This window comes from Penicillium psychrosexuale (genome assembly GCF_028828465.1).
Source record: "Penicillium psychrosexuale strain IBT 29551 chromosome Unknown utg000004l, whole genome shotgun sequence".
Lineage (NCBI taxonomy): Eukaryota > Fungi > Ascomycota > Eurotiomycetes > Eurotiales > Aspergillaceae > Penicillium > Penicillium psychrosexuale.
In genome coordinates, this window is record NW_026643189.1 from 3,771,156 (window position 1) to 3,786,154 (window position 14,999).

At 51.0% G+C, this 14,999-nt stretch overlaps 7 protein-coding genes across 7 annotated transcripts; 4 read left to right on the top strand and 3 right to left on the bottom strand.

The window, feature by feature from the left end:
* Positions 1-1,322: 1,322 nt before the first annotated feature.
* N7518_007296 (serine/threonine protein kinase SAT4) lies at positions 1,323-2,981 on the top strand (the record flags this gene model as incomplete). The annotated part of the gene is made up of 1 exon (XM_057188223.1): positions 1,323-2,981. One exon carries the CDS (start codon positions 1,323-1,325, stop codon positions 2,979-2,981), a length of 1,659 nt encoding a protein of 552 aa, XP_057039926.1.
* Positions 2,982-5,302: 2,321 nt separating this feature from the next.
* N7518_007297 (amphiphysin-like protein RVS161) lies at positions 5,303-6,495 on the top strand (the record flags this gene model as incomplete). Its single annotated transcript, XM_057188224.1, has 6 exons — positions 5,303-5,315; positions 5,393-5,443; positions 5,580-5,625; positions 5,699-5,772; positions 5,833-5,980; positions 6,042-6,495. The coding sequence occupies 6 exons, from the start codon at positions 5,303-5,305 to the stop codon at positions 6,493-6,495; spliced, it is 786 nt and encodes a 261-aa protein (XP_057039927.1).
* A 276-nt stretch (positions 6,496-6,771) lies between these two features.
* On the bottom strand, positions 6,772-7,476 carry N7518_007298 (uncharacterized protein; the record flags this gene model as incomplete). Its single annotated transcript, XM_057188225.1, has 1 exon — positions 6,772-7,476. The coding sequence occupies one exon, from the start codon at positions 7,474-7,476 to the stop codon at positions 6,772-6,774; it is 705 nt and encodes a 234-aa protein (XP_057039928.1).
* A 220-nt stretch (positions 7,477-7,696) lies between these two features.
* N7518_007299 (uncharacterized protein) lies at positions 7,697-8,524 on the bottom strand (the record flags this gene model as incomplete). Its single annotated transcript, XM_057188226.1, has 1 exon — positions 7,697-8,524. The coding sequence occupies one exon, from the start codon at positions 8,522-8,524 to the stop codon at positions 7,697-7,699; it is 828 nt and encodes a 275-aa protein (XP_057039929.1).
* A 304-nt stretch (positions 8,525-8,828) lies between these two features.
* N7518_007300 (rRNA-binding ribosome biosynthesis protein RPF1) lies at positions 8,829-10,130 on the bottom strand (the record flags this gene model as incomplete). The annotated part of the gene is made up of 1 exon (XM_057188227.1): positions 8,829-10,130. The coding sequence occupies one exon, from the start codon at positions 10,128-10,130 to the stop codon at positions 8,829-8,831; it is 1,302 nt and encodes a 433-aa protein (XP_057039930.1).
* A 377-nt stretch (positions 10,131-10,507) lies between these two features.
* N7518_007301 (glycine--tRNA ligase) lies at positions 10,508-12,539 on the top strand (the record flags this gene model as incomplete). The annotated part of the gene is made up of 2 exons (XM_057188228.1): positions 10,508-12,094; positions 12,153-12,539. The coding sequence occupies 2 exons, from the start codon at positions 10,508-10,510 to the stop codon at positions 12,537-12,539; spliced, it is 1,974 nt and encodes a 657-aa protein (XP_057039931.1).
* Positions 12,540-12,750: 211 nt separating this feature from the next.
* On the top strand, positions 12,751-14,833 carry N7518_007302 (uncharacterized protein; the record flags this gene model as incomplete). The annotated part of the gene is made up of 2 exons (XM_057188229.1): positions 12,751-12,840; positions 12,953-14,833. The coding sequence occupies 2 exons, from the start codon at positions 12,751-12,753 to the stop codon at positions 14,831-14,833; spliced, it is 1,971 nt and encodes a 656-aa protein (XP_057039932.1).
* Positions 14,834-14,999: the final 166 nt, after the last annotated feature.

The following is a 14,999-nucleotide window of genomic DNA, read 5'->3' on the forward strand; positions in this document are numbered from 1 at the left end:
TGTATGCTCCGGCTAATAGATCAACAGTTGCCCCCCCAATTAGATCGGATGAATGGATCTAAATGGATACCTCATACAACATACATCGGAAGTCCACAGGATAACCACAACCGCCACAAGTGCACCCAGCGTGTCGGCTTGGTGCGGGGCCTGATCGAATCATGACTGGGCTTCGTTGTGCAGACTGCACAGCCTCAGTCCTTTGATGTGGTGGCGGAACTATCAAAGCTACTTCCCCTCTGTATTTCCAACGTTGTAAATTGTAGTAGCGATAGCAGTGTTCGTTGAATAGCGAATGAGTGCACATATACAGGAGGACGTCACCTTACCCAACGTCATTAATACCAGTAAAGAGAAAATAATATACATGTATCAAGCTTCTCAACGCGGCAGAGACCCAGTTCCAGTCTTGAAAAAAAAAACCTGTACTTTCGTTACTCGACTTTATTATACTAATTACTTTAATTACTTTGGATTACTTCGCGGTTTCATTACCATTAAATCTCTCACCAAAAGAAATCAGTACTAAAGCCTCGGAACGGACCTCGGGAATCCTTTCCTCTATGAAAATGTACGCCACTATTAAAGAATGTGTGTGCAACTAAAATATATCTCGAAATATGTTATAGCCTAGATGTCTCTAGATGTCTCGACTTTACCGGTTAGGTCTCACAGCGCCGGAGTCACCGTATGCAGGATGCACTATGTAGCCCTATAGGTCAAGACCATAACTAAGTATTTGCGAGCATTAATAATCCTCGAGGGTAACCTATACCGTTGCAGTGCCCACATTTTCCCCCTTCTCTTGGAGTTGTCGAGTTATTTCACTTTTTATATTTCAATTTCATTTGAATTTTACAATTTTTTATGGGTTTAACTATGTAATATATTACCATACCAAAAAGAACCCCGTCGTATTTCAAGTTCTCTAGCATCGCCAAATTTATCCCACTTATTTCCCACTTGCTTCCCTTTCTTTTTAATTTTTCTTTTCTCTCTCCTCTTTTATTGCTTGTCTATATACCCTAGGGGCTCCTCGTTGCCAGCGGGCATCATTCTGGTGTGTGGTACTTCCAATATTTGCCGTGTCTCTTTGTGTCGTCACCTTTTGCCCTTGTTGCCTCAGGCCATCCATATTAGGCCACCTACTTTTTTTTTCTCTCGCCTCGCCTCCTCTTACTTCTCTTTATCCTTACCATTAAGACAACTTCGATTTGCCGCAGCTTCGTGCGCGCTGTAGAAGCTCGTCTTCCATCCTGGGGCCGGAGAATTTTTGTGTCCACCCCCCATTATTCCAATCTTCACTTGTCGATCCACCGCACATGACTCCACCTTCCCCTTCACCTGTGCCTTCCGCAGTCTCTTCCGCCGCAGCCTCACAACATTCGCATGACCCTCCGGATGGAGATGCTTCGGTAGCACGCGCCCTGGCGGGCATGAATCTGGCTGCCCACGCAAACGGGGACGCTCTCCCTGCTCCGGCATTATCTTCCGCCGGCAAGCCGACTAAAGCTACTATGGCCGCTCGCCTCACTCGCATGTTCTCAACTACAGCGAAACACACAGCAAGTAAAGAGAATAACGAAGTTCCGCGTGAACTATCCGACAGTAGCGTGGAAAGTATCCAGCCTATCAACGGCAAGACCTCGAAACCACCCTCTCAACCCGCCTCCGGACCGCCTTCTAGACCTCCCTCAAGAGGAGAAAATTCCCGAACACCATCACGAAATCCCTCGCTCAAGAGCGAGCCCGTGGAAAAGGACAAGAAGAAAATGGATGAGAAAAGGACAAAAGATGGAGCTTTAGTCAACAAGCGATTTGAGGTTGTGTCGGAAGCTCTCGGCAACCATGTACACAACCTCAGAAGTGCTAGACGGCAAGAGAAGCTCACCGATCTATTGCGAGATATGATGGGTGGTAGCCGGAAAAAGGATGACCAGGCCGATGAGCAACAGCTGTCGCTGATGTCGACTTGGATTGATCAGTTCAAGACGGAGCGCGATAAGCTGGCTGCCGATAAGAAGGGTGGCCCGAACGCCACCGCTACTCTGGTTGACAAGTACGGCAAGTGCCAGGAGATTGTCGGCCGCGGTGCTTTCGGTATCGTGCGCATCTCGCACAAGGTCGACCCCCAAGATTCCAAATGTGAACAGCTGTATGCTGTCAAGGAGTTCCGCCGCCGGCCGCAAGAAACGACCAAGAAGTATCAAAAACGTCTGACTTCGGAATTTTGCATCTCATCTTCCCTTCGTCACCCGAACGTCATTCACACTTTGGACCTCTTGCAAGATGCCAAGGGAGATTACTGTGAAGTCATGGAGTACTGCGCTGGTGGCGACCTGTACACCTTGGTCCTTGCTGCCGGCAAATTAGAAGTCGCCGAAGCCGACTGCTTTTTTAAGCAGTTGATGCGCGGTGTCGAGTATATGCATGAAATGGGTGTCGCACACCGCGACCTCAAGCCCGAAAATTTGCTTTTGACCACTCACGGAGCACTCAAGATCACCGATTTTGGTAATGGTGAATGCTTCCGTATGGCCTGGGAGAAGGAAGCCCATATGACCGCCGGACTCTGCGGCTCCGCCCCCTATATTGCCCCGGAGGAATACGTTGAGAAAGAATTCGATCCCCGAGCGGTTGATCTCTGGGCGACTGGAGTGATCTACATGGCCATGCGCACCGGGCGGCATCTTTGGCGTGTGGCACGCAAGGATGAAGACGAGTTCTACCAGCGGTACCTTGACGGTCGTAAACATGAGGATGGATACGCTCCGATTGAGACGTTACATCGAGTAAGAACAGCTAATCCCCCTCCTGCGGCCGCGGGGCAAAGACTTATAAATTCTCAGGCTCGTTGTCGCAACGTGATCTACTCCATCCTTGATCCCAATCCTTCTCGCCGCATCAATGCCTCACAGGTCCTCAAATCCGAATGGGTGCGCCAGATCAAGCTGTGTAAGGCCGGCGAGGAAGGGTTTTGATCGTTTCAACACGACAATTGTCAGGTGTCGAGGTCACAGGCCCGCACCGTAAGGTTTGATGTGTCCGAAACTATTATTCTCCATTTGCATCACAGGGCGGTTATTTATTATAGACCCATTCAAGGAGAGGCTTACTGATTTTTAATCCTTTGAATGCTCCTAAACTAGAAGGAGGCCCCTAACGAAGGTTTTTTTTGCCTTTCTTTTCTTTTATCCTGTTTGGCTCCGGCGCATTCACAGTGTATCCCTCCAGCCTCTTCAGCCTGTCCTCTATTACATCGATCCACATTTTAGCTTGTCTTTTTGTCTGGATCCTCATGTCTTCAACGTCAATGCAACGAAGAATCATGACCCTTTTCTTTTGATCCGGTTTCCTTTACAGTCTTTCGGAGTTTCATCTCCGGTCTTTTTTTTTCGCGTTACGGGGTTTTTGGCAGGTACCTTCGAGTTTCTACGGCGTTGGCGGGAAATTCCCATTTGAATTTTGTTTCCCTTGTACCACTATGACGAGCCCAGCCTTAGCGGGCGATGGGTATATTCTCACCTGGGTTGTTGGTCCTGGGTTCTGGTGTTTATATGATTGTAGGCAGAGGCTCTGCTGAAACAGCAACAGGAACAGGAATCGGCACCCAAGTGGGATGTCCTATACTGGAGGTCGTCTGGACCTTTTTGCTTTGGCTTTTCGTCTCATTTCGACGTCGATTTCTAGTACATATTATCGACGCTTTTTGTATATATGGCTTAGGCATTTTGAATTCCCGTTATATCATATATGTGACTTGCTTCTACGTAGCAAGGTGCACATCGATTATCCCATACCAGGTTCGTTTCAAGGTCCTATTTCCCCTCTTACAACTAAAACGCATCTCTACTAAACCTCCGAGTTTCATAATCTACAGCCCCCAAAACCTATGACATCAACTCAAAGATCGGCGCCTTATCGACCCGATGCAAGGTCCACAAGTGTCACCGAGGCGATCCGCACAGCGCAGTAGATTAGCTCCGGTATCTTTCCAACACACCAGGACCAGTGATATCATTCAACCTGGAGGTATTTTCCGATCAACGATAATAACCCATGCATCCTCCATACGCTAGCGAGAAACAAGAAGGCCCAGCGGTCTGATGCAATCGAGTGTGTCATATTGTAGACTAGCGCAGTCTAACTAGTTAATCACACGAGAATAGTTGGCCGCGTTTACCGCCTCTACCATTGAGCACGACCGATCCAGTTGGCTCGATATAGTATGGATTTGTTTTATAGATATCCTCTCCCTGCTAACTTCTAAGTTTTCAAGGTAGACGGCAGAGAAAGACTTGAAACTACTCCGTACTTTTTTCTATGTACTCCGTCCAACCTTTGATTATTCACACATGCATTTATAACTTCTAATTATCCACATACCTTGGGTCTGTACGGAGTAGTTACTTCGTACGGAACTCGGTAATAAACAACACATGCAGCTAAAGAGGTGGATTCGGACTATGCGACTTCCTTCACCCAGATACCCAATCCAAGCAACCAACCCAAAAAAATGGATTTCGAGTAAAATCTCGAGCAGACGGAAAATGCTTTTGTTCGAGCTTGGCATTGTCATACAGCTGTCCGCCAAGAACCAACACATAACTCAGTTACTTAGGCATCAGCATTACGGCGTAGACGAAGTGGACGAAGTGGATAAGAGGAATACCTCGATATGCACATGCCATGCAGGCGTATTGTCGCGGATGCAAGACCCAGCCTTACACTAACTATGGCGCTGTTTAAGGGGTAAGGGGTAATTATGCTAAAATGGGTTTTATTATTATCTCCCTCTTGAATGCTCGCCTACTAGCGTAAGCGGCTATATGTACCCGATCTGAGTAGGAATGTCACAACTCGATACTACCTACCTATAACTATACAATATTTCGATTTATACCTTGGCACGATATACGGCGTATTACCAGTCGTGAATACTCTGCAAAAAAACGGAGATACTACAGATCCTAGCAGAACCTGAATTGCAACGCTGGTGGATACTCCGTCGAACTCCAGCCCTACCAAACATGACGTGTCCGCATCCGGACGATATGACATAATCATAAGCACTCAGCCACACACAGCCACATCCGTAAGGCAGACCAAGTTGGCTACCTTGGCATTGGGTCCAGGACCTTCACGACTTTCCCTGCAGTTCAACATCGGAGATTCTTCTCGACTGCAGCCAACTGCCATCATATACGACTTGCTTCTATTTCATACCCACTGACAGCCTATAACCCACACCCAACTCAAAGCCGATCTTCATCTCCGGATCCTCCGAACTAACACCGCCACCATGTCTTGGGCAGGTACGCCTCTTATCCTACAACCCTCGGACTCATGAACCGGTGTCTGTGTGAGCGAATCTAACCGTGTGGATGGATAGGGTTCAAGAAAAATGTCAACCGTGCGACGACACAGGTGATGATGAAGACGGGTGAGTTTTGTTCGAGTTCTACCCCGCAATGAATCGAGATGAGGGCGATCCCGGATTGAGATACCCGCTACGCGCTACGATTTACTTGCCGCGCCCACGTGGATGCGAATGGTGTGTTGACTCGGTGGTTGTATAGGACATGTCGAGAGGACGAATGATCGCGATTATGAGATCGAGGAACGGTATGGTTGTCATTGCTGCTATCTGTGGATGGTTATACTGCCACTGGAATGGAACTGACGTTGCTCGTTGTAGTCGTTACCGGACTATGGAGACTGCTGCCAATCGGTTGCAGAAGGAGGCAAAGGGGTATCTTGATTCACTACGAGGTGGGTGACCTTTGCTCTGCGGATTGTTAGATCTGCTTGTTCAAGGCTGACTTTTCCTAGCCATGACGGCGTCCCAAATGCGCATTGCGGAGACTATTGATGCCTTCTATGGCGACGCGGGAACAAAAGACGGTGTGAGCCGGAGCTACAAGCAAGCCGTTGAGGATCTTGATGCCGAGACCATTAAGGCACTGGATGGACCATACCGGTAAGAGATCCTTTCACTAACATTAGCGAGCACACATGAGTGGTGCTGACAAAATCCACAGTACCACCGTCCTCGACCCCATCTCCCGATTCTGCGCCTACTTCCCCGACGTGAACGAATGCATCAAGAAACGCAACCACAAGCTACTGGATTACGACGCCATGCGCGCCAAGGTCAAGAAGCTAGCCGAGAAGCCAGACAAGGATGTCACCAAACTGCCGCGGACCGAGCGCGAAGCCGAGATGGCCAAGCAGGCCTACGAGCAGCTGAACGAGCAGCTCTTCAACGAACTCCCCCAGCTTATCGACCTCCGTGTGCCCTACCTCGACCCCAGCTTCGAAGCTCTCGTCAAGATCCAGCTGCGCTTCTGTGCCGAGGCTTATTCCCGCATGGCGCAGGTGCAGCAGTATCTCGATGCCGAGACTCGTGACCAGTATGCCAAGGGTGATCTGGATAACCGGGTCGAGGAGGTGTTGCAGGAGATTCGCGATTTGAGCATAGCTGGAACCGTTTGAGTTGTTCTTTTAATCGACTACTCTATTAGCATAATACCGGATGTTCATTTGCTGCGCTGAGATCTGCGCCACAGACTGGCGTCTTTTTTTTCTTTGCTTTTGTCGATAAAACATCGGCAGCTATCTCCTGTTTTCAACCAGGCGTTTTCTATGTATATGGTTAATACATCCACGAGCCAACTTTGACATTGCTCTTCATCACTTTCTTCACTTCCATGCCTTCGCTGCGCATATAACCAATCATGAGGGGGCATAAGCACTCTGCACATTGTCACATCAGACCTTCCCTGCAGGTCTGAAAAGCTCATCCCGAATAGTCCCCACCACCGGCATCGCCGCAGCCTGATAAGCCTTAAGCTCCTTATCGGTAACAGTCGCAAGCACATAGTCCGAAAGAGCACCCGTATCATGTGACGACGGACGACCAATACCAATGCCAACGCGCAAGATGGATAGATCCGCCAACGGCCCGGTGTCCGTCTTATTCGCGCGCGACGAGCGGGGATACAACCCCTTCTTGCGCAGCGTCTCACAGATACTGATGAGCCCGCGATGGCCGCGCAGACTAAACTCCTCAGGCCCGCCGCGTATGATGCGGACCTTGCCCATGGCGATGGAGAGCTCGTCGTGGAGGATGATGAGGGTTGTTGGGTAGGTGGTTTGTGCGGGGAGGTTGGTTGGGGTTGGTGAAGACGAAGACGAGGAGGCACGCGTTGCGGCGACGCTGGCGATTCGTTCAAGTCGGCTGGCGCGCTCGCTTGCCCATTGTTCTAGTCGGCGCACGAGTTTCGGGCCCGTTATGTTCATTTGTGTTGGGCTTTGCCATGTTTCGTGGTAGAGGCCTGTGTTTGGGAGGGTGACTTCGAGGAGGGGTTTTAGGGCGTCGAGGAGGAGGTGCCCGGCGCTGTGGCGGGTATTGTAGTAGGGCTTTGGATTGCCTATTGAGGCTATGAAGATGAGGCGCCGGGGGAGGATATCCATATTTCTAGGGAGGGTGGGTGTTTGTGTATGATATACTTTGTTTAGTATTCTTTTTTTTTTCTATTGTCATTGGCTCAGTTGCAGGAGATCGTCTCGTGACTTGCAAGGTTGGCTGCGGGTTCGGGGATAAGGAATTGCTTATCTCCATCAGTGGATGTTTTTATAGTTCCTCGGACTCTATTTTGACGATCAAGACTTAAATTGATGCAATTGAAGTTCATCAGTAAAAGACCATCGAGTAGACAAGTTGCATCATGAGATATTCCAACGGGTACTGATCAAATATGTCTGGAATGAGCTCAACCCAATCTGGTTTCCTTTGACAATGTATTGTCGAATTGCAGAAATCCCAAAACTCGGGATACCAGCCCGACAAATTCCAGTCAATAAGAGTCACTTTGAAGTCTGCATCTCCATTATTGTTGACCGTTCGCTCCACCATTACGTTCTTCGGCTGCAGATCTCCATGGGTAAAAACAATTCGATGGTCCTCGAGGGTTCGGTCGACCATTCCTTGCACTAAGCGAATGTAGTGCGGTGATTGCGTTTGGCCCAGCCTTTTCAATATTCCCTGACTCATCTGTTCTTGATTCGTGAATGGCCCAGAAATAACTGGGTTGTTATCTGGCGTTGCCAAAACACCGTCGAGGTAAGGCATGCCATTCAAGTTTCCAAAGTACCCCGGTGATGGTATTGCTCGTAATTCGTCGAAGGTCTCTTTGATCCGCTTGCTAACCGTCTTCTTCTCGGCTGGGGTGAGTGACGGGTGTAGTTTTTGCAAGTCGGCCCCAGGGATAAAATCCATAATGATATATCTTTTTCGGTTCTCTGCATCGACGAAGTTGGCATAGACCTTTGGCACGGAAACCATGCTGTTGGCTGCGACAAATTTCATGTTCTCTGCCTCTACAGGCGGAATCGCATATCCAATCTTGACCGTGAAGCGTTCTCTCACTCGAACCACTTTAATGGAATTGGTTCGTATACCGAGGACATCAGTCGATGCCTCAATCTCCGCAACGGTGGGTAGGTCAATGTTCGAACCCATCGAATGCATCTCGTTGGTCACTTGGATAGACGACTTGAATGAATCAAAGATGTTAGCAACGCCATGTCATGTGACAAAATATTATTGGCCATCTTCGTACCTTTAGGGAGTTGGGTATGAATACCAATGAATGTATTTGTGCAAGTAACCAATCCAGAGCCGGCATGGCCTCTTATGGCCTTCAGAGTATAAAGTTCATGGTGGTTTATAAGTAAATTTAGTCCATTGCAATGAAACCAGACAAGCTTTTGGATATAACTCCCTCGAACCCCATGCAAAACCGAATAACAACATAAAGAGACATTTACAGTTGGAACAGAGTTCTCGTCTTCTCCATTCCACCCTTCCATTCCCATTCCTGGCCACTGGCACGCTGGATGCCCTTATCAACACGACGCAGCTTCAAGGTGAAGCGAGGTCCTAGTTCCTGTAGACCGGTACGAATACCCTCAGCACCCACCATTTCCTTGCCGTCAGCACCGACGACAGCCTTCTCGGTCTCACGCTTCTCACGGAAGACGTAGCGGTGACGACGGACGAAAATGTAATCACGCTGGTTATGCAAAGTGACAACCTGTCGGCCTTCGAAATCTGGCTGGGGCGGGAAAAGTGTGCGGAACAAATGGGCAGTCAGAAGACCTAGAGGAGTACGGAAGTTATTGAGGATCAGCTCGGGCCAGTGCTCGGTGGCTCGGCCGTGTCCTGGAAGCCGCTTTCCGTCGATCCAGTTGCTGATGGTGAAGTGGAAAGTCGGGCCGACTGGCAAATGCACCATCGTTAGCCCAGAGGGTCGCTTCTGGTCTTCATTCAACACGATAACTGTCGTGAAATTACGGTTTGCGGCGAATTTGGAAATCTCACGGACTGAGAATTTGTGCGAGTACCGGTGGGCATTACGCCGGATATACACGCTGTTCGGGAACATCTCGGTCAGGGTCTCGGCTTGGTCGTGGAGGGTAGAGTTGAGGCCGGTAGTGATAAGGATTTTCGGGGTGGGTGGGGGTCCCTCGGTGAAAAGTGTAGGGAATTTGGCGGCCAATGCTTCGGGAGCGAGGCTGAGGTTTGTGCTGCGTGTGGACTGCGTAGGACTTGTGGCACGCTCCGTCGCAGTTCGGATAGAGGCCTTCTTCCGGCTGCGGCTGGCATCTTTGTCTTCGCCCTTTTCTTCGTCCTCATCTTCATCTTCATCTTCTTCGTTGTCTGACTCCAGCATACTGTCAACTGACTCAGCGTCTGATTCCGGAGCCTCGCTGTCATCCTCGCCCTCTTCCAATGGCCGATTGAGCTCGTCTTCTTCTTCTTTCTTGGCGCGCTTGATGCGCTCAACGTCAATGCTCAATCCCAGACCAGTTTCTTCGGTGTCGTTGTCGGCTTCGTTCCAGACACGTTTCCGCTCGAGAGTCAGAGGAATGTTGCGGCGAAGTCGTTCTTCCTTCAACTGGGGGTTCTTGGCTTCTTCTTTCTTGAAAGCGTAGCGCTCTTCTCGGCGCGCAGCATCTTTAGCTCTCTTGCGCTTGACATGGTTCATCTTCCGGCGCAGCTTGTTGGCAGTTTTAATATCACCCATAACGCCCGGAGGCGGTCCAGATCGGCCAGGGACACCCATTTTTGAAAGTTGAGAGGGTAAAGTGCTGCTGTTGAAGGCAATGGAAAATGTCAAGATCGTCGAGAAATAAATTATTTCGGAAAATCGTTTCCCCGGAGCGATAATCTGCGATTCGACCCCGGAGACCTCCTTTTGAGAAGGAAAATAAATAAAAAGAAAAGAAAAAAGACCGACCCAATTGGTCGTTCTCTCTCGTTCTATACTCCTTGTCTTTTGTCCTCTCGGTGGTGCCTGAGGGTTGCCCTGGTGCGTAGTGGATGACTCAATTGCCGCGCCTGCGATTTCCACCCCGCTCTTTTCTTTCCCCTCCGTCTTTCATTCGGACTCAGTTCAGGAATTACACCCCTCCCCCGAAGAGCTTGAAACGAAACGTCAAGATGGCCACCGTCAACACCAAGACCGGCCAGTCTATCGACCGCACGGTGCTGGACTCCATGCTCCGCCGTCGCATGTTCTACACCCCCTCCTTCGAAATTTACGGTGGTGTATCTGGTCTGTATGACTATGGCCCACCTGGAACCGCCTTGATCGCCAACATGACCGACTTGTGGCGCAAGCACTTCGTGCTCGAGGAGGACATGCTCGAGGTCGACACCACCATGCTCACCCCCCACGAGATTCTCAAGACCAGTGGGCACGTGGACAAGTTCGCCGACTGGATGTGCAAGGACCCTAAGACTGGCGAGATCTTCCGTGCTGACCACTTGGTTGAGGAGGTGCTCGAGGCCCGCCTCAAGGGAGACAAGCAGGCGCGCGGTGAGAAAATTGTGGTGGACGAGGAGAAGGAGGCCAAGAAGAAGAGAAAGGCCAAGGGCACCGAGGCTAAGAAGCTGGATGATGCCCTGGTCAAGGAGTACGAGGAGACCCTCGCACAAATTGACAACTACGGTGGCCCCGAGCTGGAGCAGCTCATCAAGAAGCACGACATTCGCAACCCCGTCACCGGCGGCGAGGTGCTGCCTCCAGTCTCCTTCAACCTCATGTTCCAGACCACTATTGGCCCTAGCGCCAACATGCCCGGTTACCTGCGTCCTGAGACCGCCCAGGGTCAATTCCTGAACTTCGCCAAGCTCCTGGAGTTCAACCAGCAGTCGATGCCGTTCGCCTCTGCCTCCATTGGCAAGTCCTTCCGTAACGAGATCTCTCCCCGCGCCGGTCTCCTGCGTGTGCGCGAGTTCCTCATGGCCGAGATTGAGCACTACGTCGACCCAGAGGGTGGCAAGAAGCACGCTCGCTTCGATGAGGTCAAGGATACTGAGCTGACCTTGCTTGACCGTAACGTGCAGCTGTCCGGAAGCACAAAGCTGACCAAAATGACCATCGGCAAGGCTGTTGAAACTGGCCTGGTCGACAACGAGACTTTGGGCTATTTCTTGGCCCGCATTCAGTCCTTCCTCTTGAAGCTGGGTGTTGACCCTACCAAGCTGCGCTTCCGTCAGCACATGGCTAATGAGATGGCTCACTACGCTACTGACTGCTGGGATGCCGAGTTGCTGACCAGCTACGGCTGGATTGAGTGTGTCGGTTGTGCTGACCGCTCCGCTTACGATCTGACTGTCCACCGGGAGAAGACCGGTGCCCCTCTTGTGGTGCGCCAGGCCCGTGCTGAGCCTCTGCGTATCGAGGAGTACCAGATTGAACTTGAGAAGAAGAAGTTTGGCCCTCGATTCAAGAAGGACGCCAAGACTGTCGAGGCGGCTGTTGAGGCTCTGTCCCAGGAGCTGCGCGAGAAGCTGTCTCTTGACCTCGAGAAGGACGGCAAGATTGAGGTCGATGTTGAGGGTGTTGGATCTGGCAAGGTTGAGATCGAAAAGGATCTGATCAAGATTGAGAAGCGCACTCGCGTTGAGAATGTCCGCGAGTACACCCCCAATGTGATCGAGCCGTCCTTCGGTATTGGACGTATTCTTTACAGTATCATTGAGCACTCCTACTGGTCCCGTGCCGGTGACGAAACCCGTGGTGTAAGCCTTCCTTTTGCATTCTTTTCACATGAACGCTGGTACTAACGATACTCTATAGGTTCTTTCTTTCCCTCCCGCGGTTGCCCCCACTAAGGTCCTGCTGGTTCCTCTCTCCACCCACGCCTCCTTCAAGCCTCTGACCCAGCGTCTGACTTCGAAGCTGCGCAAGGCCGGTGTCTCCAACCGTGTCGATGACTCTTCCGCCAGTATCGGCAAGCGTTACTCTCGCAACGACGAGTTGGGCACACCCTTCGGTATTACCGTGGATTTCCAGTCCGTTCAGGACAACACCTTCACCCTGCGCGACCGCGATACCACCAAGCAGGTCCGTGCCAGCGAGGACGATATCCTGCAGGCTGTCAAGTCACTTGTTGAGGGTGACGAGACATGGGAGGATATCCGCAAGCGCCTGCCCGAGTTCACTTCCCAAGAAGTCGAGGCTTAAAATGCTTAGAGTGCATGATAAAATACTATTTACTTTTTTTTCGTCTCATCTTCTTCCCATACCAACTAAAATAGAGTAGTAGTCCTATCTTTGTAAATCTATAAAACTCACAATATAGTTTTCGCGCGGCATTCCCGGGCTACCGCGCCAAGAATCCGGGGCACCTCCGTCATCCCATCTGTCCTCTTTACACTCTGTTTTGTCGACAACAATGGCACCCACAGTATACTCCGCTAAATTGACACTCTCGTGTCCGCTCTTCGCTGCGGACTTTGACCCGCGCAACAACGGTCGACTCCTAGTCGGTGGCGGAGGCGGCGAGGGGCGTAGTGGAGTTGGAAACAAGATCGCAAGTTCCCTCGAGAATATCCTCCCTCTCGTCGTGCAAATGCTAATCGTTATTTTATGTACAGTCTCTACTTGACACATCGCATCGAAATGATATCACTGAAGTCGTCGAATTGAACCTATCATGCGATGAAGACTCGGTAACCTCGCTGGCTGCGGCCCCGCTGGCTAGCGACGAGGCGGGCTCGCTTGTTGCTCTGGCCGGTATAAATAGCTCTGTGGAGCAACAGAAAAAGAATAACAATCAACATCTTCGCTCATTCCGGTTTGAGGCCCCGCGGAAGACCACACAAAGCGCGGAAGACAGCGAGAAGGATGAGGCGAAAAAGGACACCAAGTTTAAGGAAGAGGTTATTCCCGGCAAGGCTATAGCTTTGTCGCAAGCATCACTCTTCCGAGGGAAGAACGGACCAGGTTCTTCAGATACATATCAGCGAGTGACGAGACTCTCGCCGTGGCCGAAGGGGAAAAATGGCACTGAGAAACACACACGGATCGGAGCCGTTGCAACGGGTATGGCACCGTCCGGTGAGATTGTGTTCTTCCGCGTCACAGAGACGCCCAGCGAGAAGGATATCATTGGTCGCATCCAATTAAGCGGCAATGAAGAGGCCGAGGACCTGGACTTTGTCAATCTCGAAGACGACTTGGGCAAGACCGATGATGCACACGGCCGGTTCCTTGTGGCATATACCACCGGCTCAGACGTCATGGTTGGCGAGATCTCCTCTAACAGCTCCCCCGAGGTCCGCTCCATTTATACTATTCCTCTGCCCGCTAGTGGAGCTCGCACAGCACGTTCCAAGTTCCGCGCGCTACGATTCCTCTCGTCTAGAACCCTGCTTCTCCTCCAAAATGCTCCAAACCGCGGTGGTAGCGAGCTCGTCCTCCTTCAACTCCCTAATGCCAAATCGAGCAAGTCCAAAATTCTACGACGTCGCAAGCTCCCTCGAACAATGAAGATCGGCCTAGGAATCGATATCTGCCAACTTGGAACAAACCCGCAAGGCCAACAACAAACGGTTATCGCAGCCAGCGGCAGCGACAATTCCATCCCTATATTTACCTTAGAATATGGACCAAACCGCGGCTACAGCACTTTCCGCCCCTACACAACCCTCCGCGACGTGCACCCATTCTCAATGACAAAACTCACCTTCTCCACCTTCATCGCGCCGGCACACCCCGTAACCCCAGACGTCGGTCCGCAGAACATAAAGCTCGCCTCCGTCAGTATGGGCAACACAGTCGTCGTACACACATTCCCACTATCCCCCTTCCCAACCTCCTCCCGCACCCCACGCTACGTCCTCGTCACCCCAGGCCCCGCCGAAATCTGGGAACTAGTATACAGCATCATCATCCTACTATTCTCCATATCCGCAATCTGCGTAGCAATGCTTGCCTTCGCCGAGATCCGCGGCGGTACCCCGCCTGTCCTCGGCGCGACAGAATGGCTCCCAGACAGCATCCGCGGAGCCATCGCACGGGAATACGTCATACCCCCACGGGACAAGCTGACATATTTCGATACACTTCTTGCGCCGCGCGCAAGCGGCAGTGATACCGATATCCCAGTGGCGACCTTCGGCCCCACAGACTCGCAGATTGAATCCCTCCGCGAGATCCTGGACCGCGTTCACCGCGCCGGTGCCGCACCCGCTGACCTGGAAACCATCGCGCCGCAGTCCATCTCTGTCATCGTTCGGTGCGGTGAAGGGCAAGATGCTGAGCAGAGTGTGATTATTGAGACTGCTGCTTCTCTGTCTGCGGACGAGTCCGAGCAGTTTGAGGAGGAGATGCTGCAAGCTTGGGAGGATCTGTCTGCGTCTGAGCAGAGTATTTGGAAACAGAGGCTTGTGGATGGGGGCCGTTGGACGGCTTCTGAGGGCGAGAGTGATCTTGTTGGAGTCTTGTTTAGCAAGGTTTGTACGGTACAGTTGTGAGGGAGGAGTTCAACTGAATTTTTTTGGGTGGAGGAGATATTGGAGGTTTTGGTTTCCTTTCGTTCCTTATGTCTTCTATATGAATTTTTATATGCTAGTTTTACTTACGCTTGTCAATGACATATTACATCCAAGGATAATTGGCCGCATTTGCGGCCTTGATCTC